Below are 19,008 nucleotides of genomic sequence, written 5' to 3' on the forward strand. Positions count from 1 at the left end.
AGCGTAATTTTAGAGACTTGTGTGATGACTTTTACATACATTAACTAATCTTTGATTGCACATCTTATGTTATGTTATGGGTTTTTTTTCTACTGTGGTTTGCGTGGTATTTATAAAATCAATGGCAAGTTTGTTGATTAAAAAAACTTGTTTTTTCTTTCATACACTTTTTTCAGTTTTAAGATTCATACTTGGAAATATTTTGTATTCTTTTGTATTGTTATTCTTTCGTAGTGTTTAAAAACAATTTAAAAATTTAGCAAGAATATAGTTGAGAAGAACCCTAAGCATGCACTTACTTGTAGCAGTCATATGTCAAAAGATCACTTAGACTTTGATTATGCATCTCATCATCTCATTTGAGCTCAAAATTCTTGAAAAAGTATATACAGTCATAAGGATGGATCCAAAGATACAAATTGTCAAAAAAGAAAGAAAGAAAGAGAAGCATTCATTGAAGTCCACTCCTTTAATTAATTCATCAATCCATGCTTTGACAAAGTTGGTGGGCTGTGGGACCATTCGTTTCAGCCTTTTGTTCTCATCACCCGACAGATATCCACGTGCTTAGTTCCTATTGATTCACACACTTCTGCTTTACCCCCACCGCCCCCCTCTCTCTTTTTATTTTTTTTGTCTTTCTGAGATTGAGGGATGGACCCTCAATCTCAGAAAGACAAAAAAAATAAAAAGAGAGAGGGGGTCTGAAAGACAGACCTCCTCCACTCTCGTAAAAGACCAAGAAAATATGAAGGTGGGCGGAGGGCCGCCGACAGTGGTAACGAGGACGGAGGGGCTTGAGGCAGTGAGAAGTTGAGTTTATCTGCGATCTCTTTAACAATCGACTCTATGAACTTTGACTCATACCTGCAAACACACATTCATACAAATTAAATCACGGATTAATTTGCTAATTCCTCATCAGATCAACATACAAGAAGAAGACGAAGAAGAAGAGACATACTACAAAAAAAAATCAGCTTGGAATACATCGATGCAAATGGGTGGATGCTGAATTGACAAATTAAGAAACACGACCAAATTAACTTGTACAAAATCCACGTCTCAAGGTTTCTTCTATCCTTTGCAGGTCTAGAATTGCTACGGTTGACCTTTTTAAACTGCCAAGATTCTGGTCTCCTTCCCAGACTTGCTTAACCGAGCTAGATGATAGCTCAAGTTCAGGCTCAAAAAGGGTTCCGATCGAAATTTAATTACAAGGCAAACATCTCAGAGATATCCATCCCTATGTAAATACCTCATCTACTCAGAAAAGGGACTTAGTCCTTGAGGGAGGTCCATGTTTGCAAAGACTATTATAGATCTTAACATTATTTTTCTACTATTTTTTCAAAAGTCCATGAATTATTTTTCAATAAACATGGAACAAAAAGGCTCCATTGCATGTGTCATTTGTCAACATGCATGAGTCCTAAGGAATACTCCTTGACAATCAATAAACACAACAACGTAGTGCTGCATAACCTTTTAACATGATGATTAAGGCAGCTCGAACCAAGAACAAATCAAATTGTGAACAAATTAAGTTCCTAAGAGAATGCTATGTAGATAGACCGAGTGATAAAAGGATGACCTACGTTCCCATGAATCATCTTTTTTTTACTAAGAAGTACAAAAATGACAGTTTCTGAAATTAAGCACAGCTAACTAATTGAATAAGCTCGTTTTTTTTACTACAAGCACAGATAAGCTGATGTATTATCATTCATGGATGCTGTCGTGGGGGATTTAAAGGTGCTCTGTAGCTTGAAAGTCATTTTTTAGCTGTTGTTTCAGTTTGTTCTAGTTTTTATGGCTGTCTTTATGCAACTTAACCAGACTATATATGATAAATATTAAATGTCATCAGAAATTTTCAATGCAATCCTAAGAGTAGGATTGAATTCTGCTTGGTCGGTCTTTTTTTAAAGAACATGAAAAACAAAAATAATTACATTTGCATTGAGGCTAATTAACGAACCAGCCCTTGTTTATCATCCTCAGATCCCGTTATTGTGCAAATAACTTATAAGTTGAATGGCCATGATAGTTAAGTTTGGGTAAACATGTCATACAATTATCACTAATTTAGAGATGCTGAAGCAGGCAAGAAGAATTCCATGCATGTGTTTCGAAGATGCCTAATGAATCGAGAGACAATACTAAAGTAGCAATTGATTCACAGGCTCATCGCTACTTCAATTGGTTTAGGAGGGAGAGTTCTACATCGACCAGTGCACTTATGCAGAACACCTTTGTTTTTTCTTTCTTTGAAAAAGACACAGAAACGTTTGTGATTATAGCTTCAGTAATGAAATCAAGAGAGAGTCAGGTTTCTTTTGTTTATTTTTTGGCATTTCTAGAATGGCTTCAATGTTTTTGCTTCACGAAATGAAAAGGGTTATCAAAACATCCTTTCCCTATACGTCATATCAAACACAGCCACAGGCTCTGGACATAAACAGACAGTTAACTGAGATTACTAGCAGTCTAGCACTATGACAATTGAAGTTCAAGGCATCGTTTTCAATGTGTTGGTACCAACTGCATGCTTTTTATTGACATTTGAACAATTAGAGAGGTTAAGAGATGGGAAATCTTTAACAAAATCTACTCCGAAGACAGATAAGGCATGTGCAGTTTCTTGGATCCAAATCAATAAGCTTGTCTCGATATTGAATCGGTGAAGTAACCTTGACGATATTAAACTTGTCCAACAAAATTGAAGATTCAATCTCTCAAGGTTAATTTATAGCCTTTGTAAAAATCTAGCATAGATAGGTGCTCACAATTGCTAAGGCTTGCATATTTTAAATCGATAAGATTCTTGTTTCCTCTCTAAATGATAGCGTCTTGTAGTTATCATAAAGAACCAAAAACAATTATTCACCCCAATGCAGTATCTCATCTCCTATGTAGGGAACTTGACGCCAGCCCTGAGGAAGGTGCACTTTACAGTTATTTTTAACACCAGAATTATAAATCCTGAGCAATCTAAGTTTGGATTTCCTTGCAAAGACTCTTGAATTTAATTTACTTTCAAAAATATTTTTTGAAATGTCCATCAACATCCCTTCAATGTCATCGTTTCTCTAGTAAGTTGCAAGATTTCTTTCATTCTCGTCAACCTCTTTTCCCCTAGGATAGTTGGCAATCACGGTTCCAGGTAATTGAACGTCTTCTCACATGTTAACTAGCAAGAAAAAACAGCCTCCTAGCTATGTGGCTCAACCGTGATGTTCGAGTATGGAATGATCAAGGTCAAATTAAGTATTCCTAAATGCTTAGCTGATTCAAAAATATAAGCTACGATGTAATAAATTTCGAAGAAAAAAAGAAGTTAGTACCCGTCTTCTAAGACCATTCCTTCCATGTATGCAACTTCTTTAAGAGCCTTCCTCCAGCCCTCCACCCGGTCCTTGAAATGTATCTCATGCTTAGCAAACTCTTCACCATATCTCCCAGTTTGGGTCCCCACCTCAGATGGATCAACATGGTAGAAAACTGGAAGCACTATGTGCCCAACAGTTCTTTTACGATCCATGATCATCGCTAGCTCGTCAAGACACCATCTCGAAGAAGCGTACTCTTTAGAAAACACAATAATGGATAGTTTTGTTTCGTTAATTGCTTTATTGATTTCTAACTCAATGTTCTCTCCTCTCCGTATTCCATCGTCGTCTCTGAAAGTGGGAATCCCTTCTCTAGATAACGCTTTGTACAGGTGGTCGGTGAAGTTCCTGCGAGTGTCTTCGCCTCGGAAACTCAAGAACACATCGTAAGTAGTAGGCATCAACGAGAGAAGAATCAAGATTTGGGTCACCGGGTTGAAAGCCATCGGTTTGACGAAGAGAAATATGTCGAAAGAAACAAAGATTTTTGTGTTGGAAGAGATGCAGATCTCACTTGATTCTTTGTTGGAAGAACGAAGAAAGAAGAAAGGCCAAAGGTTGGGTTTTTTTTTATTTTTTAATCTGTTTAGGAAGTTTCTTCGTTCATGTGCTCGGATATGTGTGGCTGTAAAACTGGGACCTCTAAAGTTTAAACAAGTGATCTAACTATGATTGAACTATACTAAAATATTTATGTGAAACAGTCTGTCGATACTAAACTGTTTATCACTCCTGCGTTCAATTTTATATATTATTTATTATACAGACAAAAAAAAAATGTTTTTAATTTCATAATTTTCCCTTTTTTATATTATTATATTTCTTTAAATTTCATCATTTGCACGTTGTTTTTGCTTTAGGATTTGTTTTGTGTTGCATCGTTTTTTATTTTATAATTTTTTTTTATGTATGCTTTCGTGTATGCATTCTATGGAAAATATTGCTTTTTTTAAAAAATATATACTACTTTTTAATTGCATTACACATTGCATATTACGAAATACCATTATTTATAAAGGTTGAATGAAAAAAAAAATCAAAGAAAAAGGATTAGATTGACACAAAAAAAAAATTAAAAAAGTTGATTCTTTTGGTAGCGTTCATGGGGAGCTTTTTCTACATTGTGGTCCCTATTATTCTTTTATATGCATGATCAGTCCTAGGGATGACTCCTTCACAATCAATAAACACAACAAGAAAGTGCTGCGCAACCTTTGGAACCAAGAACAAATCAAATCTGGTATTGAAAGGCTAAGACTAACCCATTTTAAATCGATAAGTTTCGTGTTTCCTTTCTAGATGATAGCTAGGTTAAATTATCCAGAAAAAAACTGGAAGGCAAAGATCTGAAAAGGTAAAACAATTATTCAGTTACTTATATACCTGTCTTGCTGCAGCACCATCCCTGCCAGGTCCGCGGCTTCTTTAAGAGCGGCCCTCCAACTTTCCACTCTAGCCATTTCCTTTTGGAAGCTTTTTTCGTGTTTAGCAAATGCTTCTTCAAACAACCCTTTCTGTTCCCAGACCTCCGACGGATCAACGTTGTAAAAAACGGGAAGCACAAGGAGCCCAGTTTTACTCCTGGCATCCATTATGAGCACAAGCTGGTCCAGGCACTTTGTTGAAGAAGCATAGCCTTTAGAGAACACAACAACCGATATCCTGGATTCCTGTATCGCTTTCTTGATATCAGACTGTTGTCCTGCGTAGATTCCACCATCATCTCTAAGAGTGCGAATCCCAGCAGAATTGAGGTCTTTGTAGAGATGATCACCAAAATTCTTGCCAATGTCGTGGTGGCTAAAACTCAAGAAAACATCGTTATCCTTTCTGGAGAGGAGAAGCATCAACAGATTGATAAGTGAGAACAAATCCATTGGACTGGTTGGTGAATAAGAAATGCCGAAACTAAACTGGAATATGAGAAAGAGGGAAGTTTCCGATGGGAATAGGTGAAACGGCAACGTTGGGAGGATTTTCAGGGTACCTGGAGGCCGGAAGGGAGGAAAGAATACAAAGTGTTCAGGTTGCCAAATTTGACACGTATGGTTCACTAATAATGACCAGCCATCAATATTGACCAAAGTGCTTCTTCTTCTTTTATGTGTCTCCGTTTTGAATTTTGATGAGCGCTAATTGTGTACATCTGAACGTGCTTTGTTTTATTTTAAAAAAGAATCATTCTTCAATGGTTTTGTTTGTTTTTGGATTTTTTTGAATTCCATTCTCTAATTAGGAATTAATTTTGTAGTTTATTTCAATTTAATTTTTATAAAGTTATTTCTGATCATGGATTTTCTAGAGTTTTAAATGATTAAATAGGGTTTTTGTTTGAAAATAGATTTTATGAGGTTTTATGATTTTTTTTCAAGTTCTGCAGGTGAAAATGAAAATTAGAGTTTTAAAATCCCATTGGACTGGATGGTGAATAAGAATTGCCGAAACTAGAAGGATGGAATTTCCCAACGCGAATGGGAAGACTTTCAAGTTGTGATCCACCAACTGCTGGTAACTGAAAAAAAAAATTTTAAGAGAGTGTTGAGTTGAGAGATAGGTGACAGAAGTGAAAAAAACATGTAAAATAGGTAATAATTTTGAAAAGTTCATTTTAATTTCTTATTTTTTTTATCTAATAGGTAACCACTTCCTCTAAATTTTAAAAATTAAATCTTGGCTTAAAACTTTATTTTTAGAGATGATGAAGCGAGCAAGAAGAATTCTATAGGATGTGTTTGGAAGATGCCTAATGAATGGAGAGACAATACTACAGTAATAATTGATACACTAGCTAGCTCATCCCTACTTCAATTGGTTTTTGCAGAACACGTTATCTTTTTTTGTATCTTTTTTTGAAAGAGACACAGTGATGTTAGTGATTATAGTTTCAGTAATGAAATCAAGGCAGAGTTAGGTTTCAGTAATGAGATTACTAGCAGTCTAGCACCACGACCATTGAAGTTAAGGCTTGTAAGCAAATTAAAAAGAAAACAAAAATGCAGTTTCCTAGAAATGTTTTATAAAATATCTTAAGAGATTTATTTCATCGTGTATTTGCAGCAGGAATTGTTTTTTTTCATGCATTTTTCATTTATAAAACCATCAGTTTTTAATTTTTTTTATCGACATAATTAACGATAAATAATGAAATTACTTATAGATGTATTTTGTCGATGAATTAATAAGTAAAATTATCACAGACAAAGTATTAATCTCATACTAATAAAAATATTATATGAATAAAACTATATTAAATGTTGTAGTGTTTCCTGGTTTTCTATCATCATGAGGTCTCTTTTCTTTGTGAAAGCCAATGACTTCAGGTATAAGAAGTGCAGCTGCTACACACACCAGCGTCTAGGATTTGCTTCATTTCCATCACAGGTTTCCTACAATAAATTCCAGCCCCAAAACTAATGTAAAGCTTCATCACAGGCATCCTAATTTCTTAAACATGAATTATATAACTGGTAATTGCCACAATAATAAGCCAAGTTGAGATTTCAACTTACCAGAAAATTCAATCCAATGTTAAATTCTTTCCCAGTAACAACCGCAAAAGCACGGAAAGCAGAAAGGATGCACAGATGTCCTCGCAAAATGCATGAATTATAGAATAAGTTTATTGTTTCATAATTCTTAACAGAAAAGAAGCAACAAGCAGGCGGGGATAGCTCAGTTGGGAGAGCGTCAGACTGAAGATCTGAAGGTCGCGTGTTCGATCCACGCTCACCGCATTTCTCTCTTTTTCGATTTAGTTTGTTAATTACGTCTTTTCCCGCCAATTTCAGTTGGCGCAGATCTCTCTCCTGTTTCCAGCTCCTAAACCCGAGCAGTGACAATTCCATCAAGAGAAGAAACAATCCAGTCACCGAAGAAACATTGCCACCGCGGCAGCTTGAAGGTTCACCAATATTCCGCTTCAAATCAAGCACATGATCAAACTCTTTTTTACTAAGTTTCGAAGAATTTGGAGAAACATAAGACAGATGGATTATGCACCGAGGAGTGGCGGGACAGATTTTGAGGGTGGTAAAGTGTATTTGGCATGTTGCCCCCAAGTTTCAGAGAGCCAGAGCAGTGCTGTTGTTCCTGCTCTTGATTGTTGCCAATGCTTTTGCCAATTTTGCTTAGTGTTTTTTAATCTGCGTTGTTGAAACTGAAGATTTCTTCTTCTTCTTTTTCATCTTTTGAAGTTGATTCTAAACTTTGATCCGGACTTTGCTGTTTCAAATGAGAAGGATGCAATCAATTATGGACCATCCCTTCTCTTCTCTGTTTGCTGTGGCATCTTAAAGTAACTTTGGTGGACTTGACAAGTAGCAAGGGATAAAGGAGGAGGAGGGACAGTAACCTTGATTGCTAAATGCTCTGCTTTTGCATCTTGGAGAGTGTAGAAGTATAAGCAATATGGGGCTATGATGGTTGCGATGTTTGTGGTTTTGGTTGATATAGCAATTCCCCATCGATCTTTAACGAGGCATGAAAGGGTCGTCTGTCGATAGGGCTCCGACTGACTCTTGTTCTATTGTTGTTTCTAGACAGAACATGAACGAAGAGAACTTGCACGCACAAGGAGTAGATGGATACATGTGGACGTTGAAGATATGACGAGAGAGATTGTTCTGTTTGTTCATTGGACACTGTTCTAATTTCCACACAACATGATGAAACTATATATTACCAATGATGAGATTGCTGCTGACCTGAAATAGCATGTTATCAAGCCAGTCATCCCTGGGAAGTGAAAGGGTATTTCAGTCATAGTTTGTTTAGTTAGCTATTTCTGTTATTAGTAATTGGTTTTCAATTTGTTTCTATTATTTCCATTCCAGCTCACATGTGTATAGCATGTCAAGCTTTTCCCCTTGTTTTCTCTGCTCGGTACTTCTATATAAACCAGAGCAAGATCCTAATGAAGATTGAACGATTCATTGTTAATTTCTTGCGTCTTAAACATCCAGCTTTCATCTATTGTGTGATTTTCTGTCTGTGCATTTAACAAATTGGTATCAGAGCCTTCATAAACACCATAAAACCCAAAACATCGAGTGAGAAGAGATGGCAACAGATTCAAACAATTACGCACAAGCTTGTATCCCAAAGTTTGATGGAGATTACGAGTATTGGTGCATGCTCATGGAAAATCTGCTACGATCAAAGGAATATTGGAGCGTCATTGAGACAGGATGGGTGGAAACAACACCGATAGAAGCTTTGACAGCAGTACAGAAGAAAGCCTTGGAGGAGATGAAATTAAAGGATTTGAAGACCAAGAATTACTTGTTCCAGTCAATTGACAAGTCAATCTTGAAAACAATTGCCCAGAAGGATACTGCGAAGCAAATTTGGGAGTCTATGAAAATCAAGTATCAAGGGAATGCTAGGGTTCAGCGTGCACAACTCCAAATCCTTAGAAGAAATTTCGAAGTATTAGAGATGAAGCCTGGGGAAACAGTGACTGATTACTTCTCGAGAGTACTGTTGGTGGCGAATGATATGAGGAATCTTGGAGAAGACATGACAAATGGGAAGATTGTTGAAAAGATACTGCGTACTCTAACTGAAAACTTCAATTACATCGTCTGCTCAATTGAAGAGTCAAACGACATCAACAAGCTTTCAGTAGATGAGCTGCAAAGCTCATTGCTCGTGCACGAACAGAAATTTAGAAGGCACAGAAGTGGTGATGATCAGGCATTAAGAATTTATGATGATAGATTTGGGAGTAGAAACCGAGGGAGGAGTAGTTTCAGGGGAAGAGGTCGTGGGAGAGGACCTCAAGTTTACAATAAAGCAACAGTGGAATGCTTCAAATGCCACAAACTTGGACACTTCCAATATGAATGTCCAAGTTTGAACAGAGAAGCCAATTATGCAGAATTGAATCAACTGGATGAGATGTTGTTGATGGCACATGCTGATTTGGGGAACAAAGACCCATGTTATACAGAATCGAACCAAGAACATGCCAATTTGCAGAGAAGAATTGATGAGGAGAACAAAGGTTCAAGGTACACAGAATTGAATCCAGAAGAGGAGAGGCTGTTAATGGTACATGATGGGTTGCAGAAGAGAAACCGAAATGATGTTTGGTTTCTAGACTCAGGCTGCTCAAACCATATGTGTGGGGAACAAGGTATGTTTACCAACTTAGACACTACTTTTCTGCATTATGTCAAGTTGGGAAATAACAACCGAATGAAGGTAATTGGAAAAGGAAATGTGATATTGGTTATAAATGGAGTGAATCATGTTTTGAATGAAGTATATCATGTTCCTGAACTCTCTAATAATCTGTTGAGCATTGGGCAACTTCAAGAGAATGGTTTAGCGATTTTGTTTAAGGGTGGATTTTGCAGAATTTATCACCCTGAAAGGGGACTTATAATTGAGACCATGATGAGTGCCAACAGAATGTTTATTCTGTTGGCTGAGACGCAGAGAGCTTTAAATGTTCCTAGGTGTTTGCAAGTAGATTCCATGGACTTACCTCGTCTGTAGCACAAGAGATTTGGCCATCTAAGTGCCAAGGGATTGCAGCTGTTGCAACAAAAGGGAATGGTCCGTGGATTTCCCCATTTTAAAGTTGCAAGTATGACATGCACAGAATGTTTTGTAGGCAAACAACGTAGGAATATAATCCCTAAGAAAAGCATATGGAGAGCATCACAGCCACTAGAGTTAATTCATGCAGATATTTGTGGTCCTATCTCACCAAGGTCTAATGGGGGGAAGAGATATATGCTATGTTTTATTGATGATTATAGCAGAAAGTCATGGGTATATTTGTTAGTAGAGAAGAGTGAAGCATTTCAGCAATTCAAAGCTTTTCATAAGCTAGTTGAAAAGGAGAAAGAACTACCTTTGAAGTGTTTAAGAACAGACAATGGGGGAGAGTTTAATTCAAAGGAGTTCATTGATTTCTGTAAGCAAAATGGAATTAAAAGGCAGTTAACTGCTGCATACACGCCACAACAAAATGGCGTGGCTGAAAGGAAGAACCAAACCATGATGAACATGGTTCGTTGCTTGTTGGCAGACAAGAAGATGCCTAAGAGTTTTTGGCCTGAAGCTGTAATGTGGAGCTGCTATATGTTGAACCGATGTCCATCTGCAGCAGTGAAAGAGGTGACACCTCAGGAGGCATGGACTGGGTTGAAACCTACTGTGGAACATTTTCGTGTGTTTGGATGTGTTGCACATGTCCACATTCCACACGAAAAGAGAGGCAAACTGGACAACCAAAGCTTCATTTGTATTCTGCTTGGATACAGTGAAGAGACCAAGGGCTATAGGTTGTATGATCCTATAGAAAAGAGGGTGGTAGTGAGCAGGGATGTATCTTTTGAAGAAGAGAAGGAGTGGGATTGGGGTGAAAAATTCCAGGAACAGATTCTGTTGGACCTAGAATGGGGTGAGCATCAAGAAGGAGAAAATAAAGGGGCTATTGAAACTGACAGTGGGGAAGAAAGTGAAGAAGTCAGCAGCAGTGAAGGCCAACAAAGTGTGAGGGAAAATGAAGTTACAGCTGAAGTTGCAGCTGAAGTTGAGGTAGAAGGAAATAAAGATGTTACTGCTGTGATAGAAAGGGGTAATGATGAGACTGAAGGGAGAACATGTCATGCCCCAGCATGGATGACAGATTATGTGGATGGAGAAGGTTTGAGTGAAGATGAGGTGTATGTCATGCAGATGGCAGCAGAGGATCCAGTTTACTATGAAGAAGCTGTGAAAGAAGAGAAGTGGGTACGGGCAATGGACAATGAGATTCAGTCCATTGAGAAAAATAACACTTGGTCACTAGTAGACTTACCAGCTGATGTCAAAAAGATTGGGGTAAAATGGGTTTATAAAACCAAGTACAATGAAGATGGGGAAATTGCAAAACACAAGGTGCGTCTGGTGGCAAAAGGGTACTCGCAAAAGGCTGGTATAGACTATACTGAAGTATTCGCACCAGTAGCTAGAATGGATACAGTGAGGATGATTATATCCATGGTTGCGCAGAAGGGATGGAAAATAGGCCAATTTGATGTGAAGTCTGCTTTTCTTCATGGGGAGTTATGCGAAAATGTTTACGTTGAACAACCAAAGGGATACATAAAGAGAGGAAAGGAGCAGATGGTCTACAGGTTGCACAAAGCCTTGTATGGGTTAAAACAGGCTCCGCGAGCTTGGTTTCACCGGATTGAAGCATACTTTCTTAAGGAAGGATTCCAGAAATGCGAAAGTGAGCAAACATTGTTCACAAAACAAGGCAAAGGGGGTAAGATTGTGATTGTTAGTGTTTATGTTGATGATCTAATTTTCACTGGTGATGACTATGACATGTTGGCTGAATTCAAAAGTTCAATGTTGAAAGAATTTGACATGTCTGACTTAGGAAATATGCATTTCTTTCTTGGAATTGAGGTGGTGCAAAGGGAAGATGGTATTTTCATTTGTCAACGAAAATACGCATTGGAGATTCTAACAAAATTTGGGATGTTGGAAAGTAACGAAGTGAGCAGTCCAATTATTCCGGGAGTTAAAATCAGCAAAGATAAGGATGGAACTCCAGTAGATGAGACATATTTCAAACAGTTAGTGGGGAGTTTGATGTACCTCACAGCCACACGACCAGACATGATGTTTGTCACATGTTTGGTAAGCAGGTATATGGCAAAACCCACTAACTTACATCTTTAGACTATAAAGAGAGCACTTCGGTATTTGAAGGGGACAGTGAGCTATGGTATCTACTATAGAAAGGATGGGAATGGTGAATTACGGGTCTATACAGACAGCGATTATGCTGGAGATGTGGAGGATAGGAAGAGTACAAGTGGTTATGTCTTCCTGTTGAATTTTGGTGCAATATCATGGTGTTCAAAGAAGCAACCAATTGTCACTTTATCCACAACTGAAGCTGAATTTGTGGCCGCGGCAATGTGTACGTGTCAAGCCATATGGATAAAGAGGATATTAAAGGAGCTGAGGTATAATGATGAATATTGCACTCGCATATGGTGTGACAATAGTTCCACAATTAAGCTTTCAAAAAATCCCGTGATGCATGGACGTAGTAAACACATAGATGTGAGATATCACTTCTTGAGAAATCTCACTAAAGAAGGGCTGATCGACTTGGTGCACTGTGGAAGTAGGGATCAATTGGCTGATATAATGACTAAGCCCTTAAAGGCTGAAGATTTTCAGAGGCTTTGAAATTCACTTGGGGTTTGTGATCTTGCAGACTTAAGCTAATTGTTGCTGCAACAATTAGGCTTAAGGGAGGGTTTGAAAGGGTATTTCAGTCACAGTTTGTTTAGTTAGCTATTTCTGTTATTAGTAATTGGTTTTCAATTTGTTTCTATTATTTCCATTCCAGCTCACATGCGTATAGCATGTCAAGCTTTTCCCCTTGTTTTCTCTGCTCGGTACTTCTATATAAACCAGAGCAAGAGCCTAATGAAGATTGAACGATTCATTGTTAATTTCTTGCGTCTTAAACATCCAGCTTTCATCTATTGTGTGATTTTCTCTGTGCATTTAACAGGAAGAACCTTGATAAGAAGACCATATTCCACCTCAATCCATCAAGGTGATTCGTCATTGGTGGACCACACGGTGATGCTGGATTATCGATACTTATGGTGATTGGGGTGCACATGGTGGTGGTGCCTTCTCCGGCAAGGACCCTACCAAGGTAGACAGGAGTGGTGCCTATATTGTTAGGCAGGCAGCCAGGAGCATTGTTGCAAGTGGTCTTCCTCGCCGATGCATTGTTCAAGTCTCTTATGCTATAGGTGTGCCCGAACCATTGTCAGTTCTTGTTGACACATATGGTACAGGAAAGATCCCAGATAAGGAAATCCTCAGCATCGTGAAGGAAAACTTCGATTTCAGACCCGGAATGATTGCCATTAGCTTGGATCTTAAGAGGGGTGGCAATGGCAGGTTCTTGAAGACGTACACCTGCTTATGGTCACTTTGGAAGGGATGGCCCTGACTTTACAAGGGATGTTGTGCAGCCCCTGAAATATCAGAAGCCCAAGTGTAAAATCATGACATGCATGGCCTGTAATCAACAATTTGCTTGTTCTAGCCAGCAGCTCGAAAACCCAAGAATCTTCCGGTTGTTTTCTTGCCTTTTCTGCTTATTTATTTTATTTTGAAGGTTTTGTATGCTTTTTCCATACAGTATAAGTGGAGTTTTGAGTTTTAGTTAAAAACAAGAAGACGGGAGAAGAGCTGCCTTGTCACCTTGAAACTTCATGAGATTGTAAGAAATCTCGAAGACTTGATATGAATAACTTGTATCATTGAAGTTACGAATATCAAAGAGAGCAATCCCCACGAGCACTTCTTAACAATGAAGAAAATATCAGTAAAATGAAATGATTGTTTCAAAAGTTTCTACACTCAGATCATTAGTTTTCTTGGTTCCATTTCTTTTCCTCGCGCACACATATCATATTTCTTGATGTGAAAATTTGGATTTTTTTATCAGATTTCTTGTGTTTCTCGTTTTTAAGGAAAATGATTCTATAGGCTGGACTTGATAACAGGTGGTTGGTATCTGTGTATCTTTCCAAGATGATGATACTGTTTATAGCTTCGTTGATGGCTTATCCATACATGATGACAGATTTTTCTCTATCAGAAACTGTGAATGGATTTTGTATGTGTACACAATCTTCTTGCATTGCCTTCAATCTCTTGCGATAAAACCTGTTGAAATTTAAATACTATAAATGAAAGAGTATTCATAATTAATAATACTATAAATGTATTGTAGAAAAATAGAATAAAATAAATTCAATGATAATATATCTCTTTTAAATACATGATTTTAACTCAATGAATGCAATTTAAATACTATATAAATAAAATTAATTTTAATAGAAAATTGGGTCTCAAACATGCTGCAAGTGCACGAATATGCCATGAGCAAAAACCAATACCTTTGTGCCACCTTGGGTTTCTTGAGAGAACATATATCACGCGCTTCAACTGCGCTTGGAACTTCAAGATTTCCTTCAATTCTTACCAGATATCGTCCCTGTCGGAAGAAATTATATACTACTATGCTCATGGCCCAACAAAATTGAGCCCATATGAACGGTGATGTGGCAAATTAGGCTAATTTTGTTTGTTTATGCATTTTTAAAAAAATTAATTTTTTTGATAATTTTGAATATTCTTTAATGATATTAAAAATAAATTTTTAATACTAAATTTAAAAAAAAAAACAAATCCCATTTAGATATTGAAATGGAAAACTTATATATATATATATGTTCTTTATAGTTTTTAATTAATTTTTTGTTTGATCCTTGTCATTTTAGCATTTTAAATTTTGGTCTCAAATTTCATTTGTTTTTTGTTTTAGTTTTTGAATGTTAAGAAAGAATAGAAAAAATCACTAAAAAAATTTTATTTTAGTGTAAATTGGTTTGCAATTTTTAAAAAAGTTCAATGAAAGTGGTGTTGATGTTTTTTTATAAAAAAGTTTCATGTCTTTTATTTGTTTAATTTTTATTTTTTTTAGAGAGAATAAAGGTTGTTTTAAGATTAAAAGTTGATTTTCAAATGTTATTTTTTATGGTGTTTTCAGTTGAAAAAAATGTTAATAAATAGGTTTTTAGATTTTCATAACTCAAACTTTAAATTTTCCATCACTAAAAACAACCAGAAATTGATGTAGAAAATAAAATATTGTTTATCTCAATGAACAACCTGTCATCTATTTACAAGAAAATAATTAGAGCAAATGACACTATCTAAAACCAAAAAATAAAAAGGTGTGCGAGGCTATAAGGTTCTAGCCAGAAATGTGGCCTAACCTTATTTTTTTGTACTTTTAATTAATGTTTTTATTTAAATTTTAATGAATACCTTATCTATTATTTTTAAAAATTGTTTCGTTAACCTTTTTTTTAATAGTAATTAATTTTAAAATTATTTTTTTAATTTCATAATGGTTCAAAGAGATTATTGTAATTTATTTTTATTTTTTTCATTTTTTATTTTATATAAATAAATTATATTTATGTGACATATTTATATATTTAAAAAATTGTCCTTGGTTGGTAGAATCAACTTCTAACATATAATAAATAGAAAAATAGAAAATACAAAGAGTAGTCAAGGTTAAATATTTGCATGTGCATTTACCTTTTATTTTATTAGAAATATTAGCTTTTCATTTTAGTATTTAATTAGCATTAACAATTATTTTTTGATTTGTTGGTTCAAATAATTTTTAAATTTGTTTTATTAAGCGGCAAACAATATCTTTTTATTTCCATGTTAAAAAATCATAATACCTAAAATATATTTATAATACTGACATTTTTTTTACATTAATTCATGTATTAAATTGATTTATGTCAGCTTCCATTGCTACTTGTTACTCCACCTTTAACTTAAACTTCCATTACCTCTTTTTTTTTTTTTATCCATACATGATGACAGAAAAATGTGAGAAAAAAAAACTTTAAAAAAATTAAAAAAGAAAAATAATAATTTAAAAAATCAAACAAGAAGAAAAACTGAATTAACCAAACTAAAAAATTTCAGTTTAGTTTTGGTTTCGATTGCCTCTCATCTCTCCCATCATCCATCATTGTCAAAACCCAACGATAGTTTCTCCCCTATTTTTTTTTTTTTTATCTCTTACCATAGAAAAACCAAAACCCAAACCCGAAATAAAACAGCTCCTCAGCTCTAACATGGCAAGCACATACAACCTCCACCATGTCTCTCTCTCTCTCTCTCTTTTTCTTTCTTTCTTTCCTAACACTAACCCAACTGTTTCTCTGTCAAACCGAAAACAACAGTCAAAAACCACTGTAGCCCAAGAACACCCCAAAACCCATTTGATACTCATCAAAGAATAATCCAGCTGTGATTGCATTAGATCTGTTGTGAGATGAAAAATAGAATTATGCTTGTGTTGATTTTCCTTTGCTAGTGGCTGGGAGTTGCACAGACAATATAATGATCCATGCTTGCTTTATCATCCTTTAATTGAATTCAAATTACCTGGTGTAGAGAAGCATTGGTTAAGATGAGCATGTAATTTGAGATTATGGGAACGTGTGGCCAGAAATCATGCAAGTTTTTTTTTCAGTTTTACTGATTTTTACATAACATAAACCAAATCAAACCAAGCCGAAACAAGTTCATTTAAACCGGTTTCCGTAAGTGTTGATACAGTTATTTTTTTTGTGTACACCAGCTTCTTTCATTGCCTTCAATCTCTTGCCATAAAACCTGTTGAAACTTGAAGAATCTTATTTGTTTCTCAGATCATCTGATTTGATCTAATGAGAAGAAGATTCTTGAAACAATTCTGATTATTTTCAGTACCGAAATCACTGCAACTTTTCCAGCTCACATGTTGAATCGGGACTAAGATGACGGGCACGACTGTTCCACCCAGCAATGGTGCCCTTTCGGCAGAAATGGACATTTTTATTTTAGCCCCTTAACTTTTGAAATTTAACATTTAAATCCTAAATAATCAAGTATTTCTTTTAAGTTTGCCCTCAGATTAATTTCAATTGAATTCCCTGAGTTATAGTGTCATTTACACAACAGTCTTGGGTTTGTATTATTCAATTTGATTCTTGAACTTTAATTTCGTGTAATTTTCCTTCAAATCAACTTTAAACTTTGTTATTTTTTCAATTAAATTCTTAATTTATTTAATTAATTAAATTAAAGTTTAATTAAATCCACAAACTTATTAATTCCTCAATTAAACTTATGATTTCATTAATTAAACTAATCTAAATTTTAATTAAATTCTCAAACGTATTAATCCTTTAATTTCTGATCAATTGACTTTCAAATTTAATAATTTCATCCTTGAATTTTAAATTTGTGTTGTCTTAATTCTATTCTTAATTCTATTTTTATTTATTTATTTATTATTTATTTAAAATTGAGTTATAAAAATTAATAATAAGTCAAGTGTTCAAGATCAATCATGTCATTGAAGCTGTCGGGATCACAAATGCTGAGAGCAAGTGATTTCCAGTGTTGAGATTTGATAAGCAATCTCTTAATGTTGATAATTGTTCTTCTCTCACTCTGTACCATATTATGTTGAGCGCAAATCAATGTGCAGAGACGATGAGAAACCATAAAGCAACATTTTATCATACTTTTTTCTTTCTTTGTTTGTTTTATCCTTCTTGTTCAAAAGAGTAGAAGGGGTAGAGTTCATAATTTCTAACAGGAAAAGTGCATTAATGAGATTTCACTATTGTGTTCATATACAGTGAAACCCCATTTTGTTTTAGCATATGAACAGTGAAACCCATTTTGTTTCTTGCATTTTCGTCATTGAATTTCTTAATCTCAATTTCACCCTCTCAAATTATATTAGCATGGTTTTGTATGTTGATATTTCTTTCAATTTGTTTTTTTTTTACACATTAAAAAGTGTCAAGAGATATTTCGAGGATGTTCGGTTATGAATTAAATACCAATCTTGCAAAATAAATCTTTATTTATAGTTAAATATAGAAATTAAAAGAAGAAGGATAAAAATTAACAAAAACAAATCCCATTTAGATATTGGCATAGAAAAGTTATATTTTCTCTATAGTTTTTAATTAATCTATTGCTTGATCCCTGTTATTTTAGCATTTCAAATCTTGATCTCAAACTTAATTTGTTTTCCGTTTTAGTTTTTGAATGTTGAAAGAAGATAGACAAAATCACTGAAAGATATTAAGCAAGGAGAAAGTAGTCGGATGTGGACCTTCCTGTCACCCAAAAAGGGTTATCATGCTGTCAATTTGTTTTTTTTTTTTTAAAGAAGTTTTATAAGGTGGTGGTGTTCTCTAATCATGCTAGAAAAAGTAGATTGAGGTCATTGATATTTTTTTTATTTGTTTAATTTTTATCTTTTTAGAGAGATTAAAGGTTGTTTTGAAATTAAAAGTTGGTTTTCAAAGGTTTTTAAAGTGTTTTTCAAATAAAAAAGAATTGAGAAATAGATTTTTAGGATCCCACAACTTTAACTTTAATTTTTCAATCACTAAAGTTAACAAAAAACTGGAGTAGAGGATGAAATATCATCTCTCCTAATGGACGATTTATCATCTATTTACAAGAAAATAATTGGAGTAAATGATACTATCTAAAAAAAAAAGAAAAAAAGATGCACAGACCTAGACTATAAGATTCACCTCATTTTTAAACTTATAATTAATGTTTTTATTTAAATTTTCATGAATATCTTATATCATATATTTTTTAAATTGTTTGGTTAACTTTTTTAATAGTAATTGAATTTTTAATAGTTTTTTTTTTATTTTATAATGCTTAAAGAGATTATTGTAATTTATATTTTTTTTCATTTTATATTTTATAAAAATAAATTATATTCATGTGATGTATTTATAAAAATAAAGAAAATTTTCCTTAGCTGCTAGAATCAACTTCTAATATATAATAAATAAAAATATATAAAATACAAAGGACAGTGGGGGTTAAATATTTGCATGTGCATTTATTTTTTACTGTACTACAAACATTAGCTTTCGTATTTAATTAGCATTAACAACTATTTTTTGATTTGTTTATTCATATATTTTTTGATTTATTTTATTAAATG

The 19,008-nt window shown here is 34.7% G+C and overlaps 2 protein-coding genes and 1 non-coding gene across 4 annotated transcripts in view; 1 reads left to right on the forward strand and 2 right to left on the reverse strand.

Annotated features, from left to right (window-relative positions):
• Positions 1 to 313: 313 nt before the first annotated feature.
• On the reverse strand, positions 314 to 5,471 carry LOC133693330 (disease resistance protein RPV1-like). 2 transcript variants are annotated; one of them, XM_062114524.1, is made up of 2 exons: positions 4,776 to 5,471; positions 314 to 867 (listed from the first exon to the last, which is right to left on the reverse strand). In XM_062114524.1, exons 1-2 carry the CDS (start codon positions 5,267 to 5,269, stop codon positions 669 to 671), a joined length of 693 nt encoding a protein of 230 aa, XP_061970508.1. In that variant the 5' UTR covers positions 5,270 to 5,471; the 3' UTR covers positions 314 to 668. The 2 variants fall into 2 exon arrangements, with proteins under 2 accessions (XP_061970508.1, XP_061970509.1); XM_062114525.1 differs by lacking the exon at positions 4,776 to 5,471 and adding an exon at positions 3,348 to 4,064.
• A 1,177-nt stretch (positions 5,472 to 6,648) lies between these two features.
• Positions 6,649 to 19,008, reverse strand: part of LOC133693331 (disease resistance protein RPV1-like) — a 33,210-nt gene continuing 20,850 nt past the window's right edge. The window contains exon 2 of the mRNA XM_062114527.1: positions 6,649 to 6,778. Coding sequence (XP_061970511.1) covers positions 6,709 to 6,778 — 70 coding nt within the window. The 3' untranslated portion in view covers positions 6,649 to 6,708. The remainder of the gene's footprint in view (positions 6,779 to 19,008) is intronic.
• TRNAF-GAA (transfer RNA phenylalanine (anticodon GAA)) lies at positions 7,054 to 7,126 on the forward strand. Its single transcript has one exon. It is a non-coding gene; the product is annotated as a tRNA-Phe (tRNA).

This window comes from Populus nigra, chromosome 5, assembly GCF_951802175.1.
Source record: "Populus nigra chromosome 5, ddPopNigr1.1, whole genome shotgun sequence".
In the NCBI taxonomy this organism is placed as follows: Eukaryota; Viridiplantae; Streptophyta; class Magnoliopsida; order Malpighiales; family Salicaceae; genus Populus; species Populus nigra.

Coding starts and splice junctions, on each gene's coding strand:
- LOC133693330 (XM_062114524.1), bottom strand. CDS start 5,269: ATGGATTTGTTCTCACTTATCAATCTGTTGATGCTTCTCCTCTCCAGA. Junction 868..4,775: donor ATGGTGCTGCAGCAAGACAG/GTATATAAGTAA, acceptor GTGTGTTTGCAG/GTATGAGTCAAAGTTCATAG.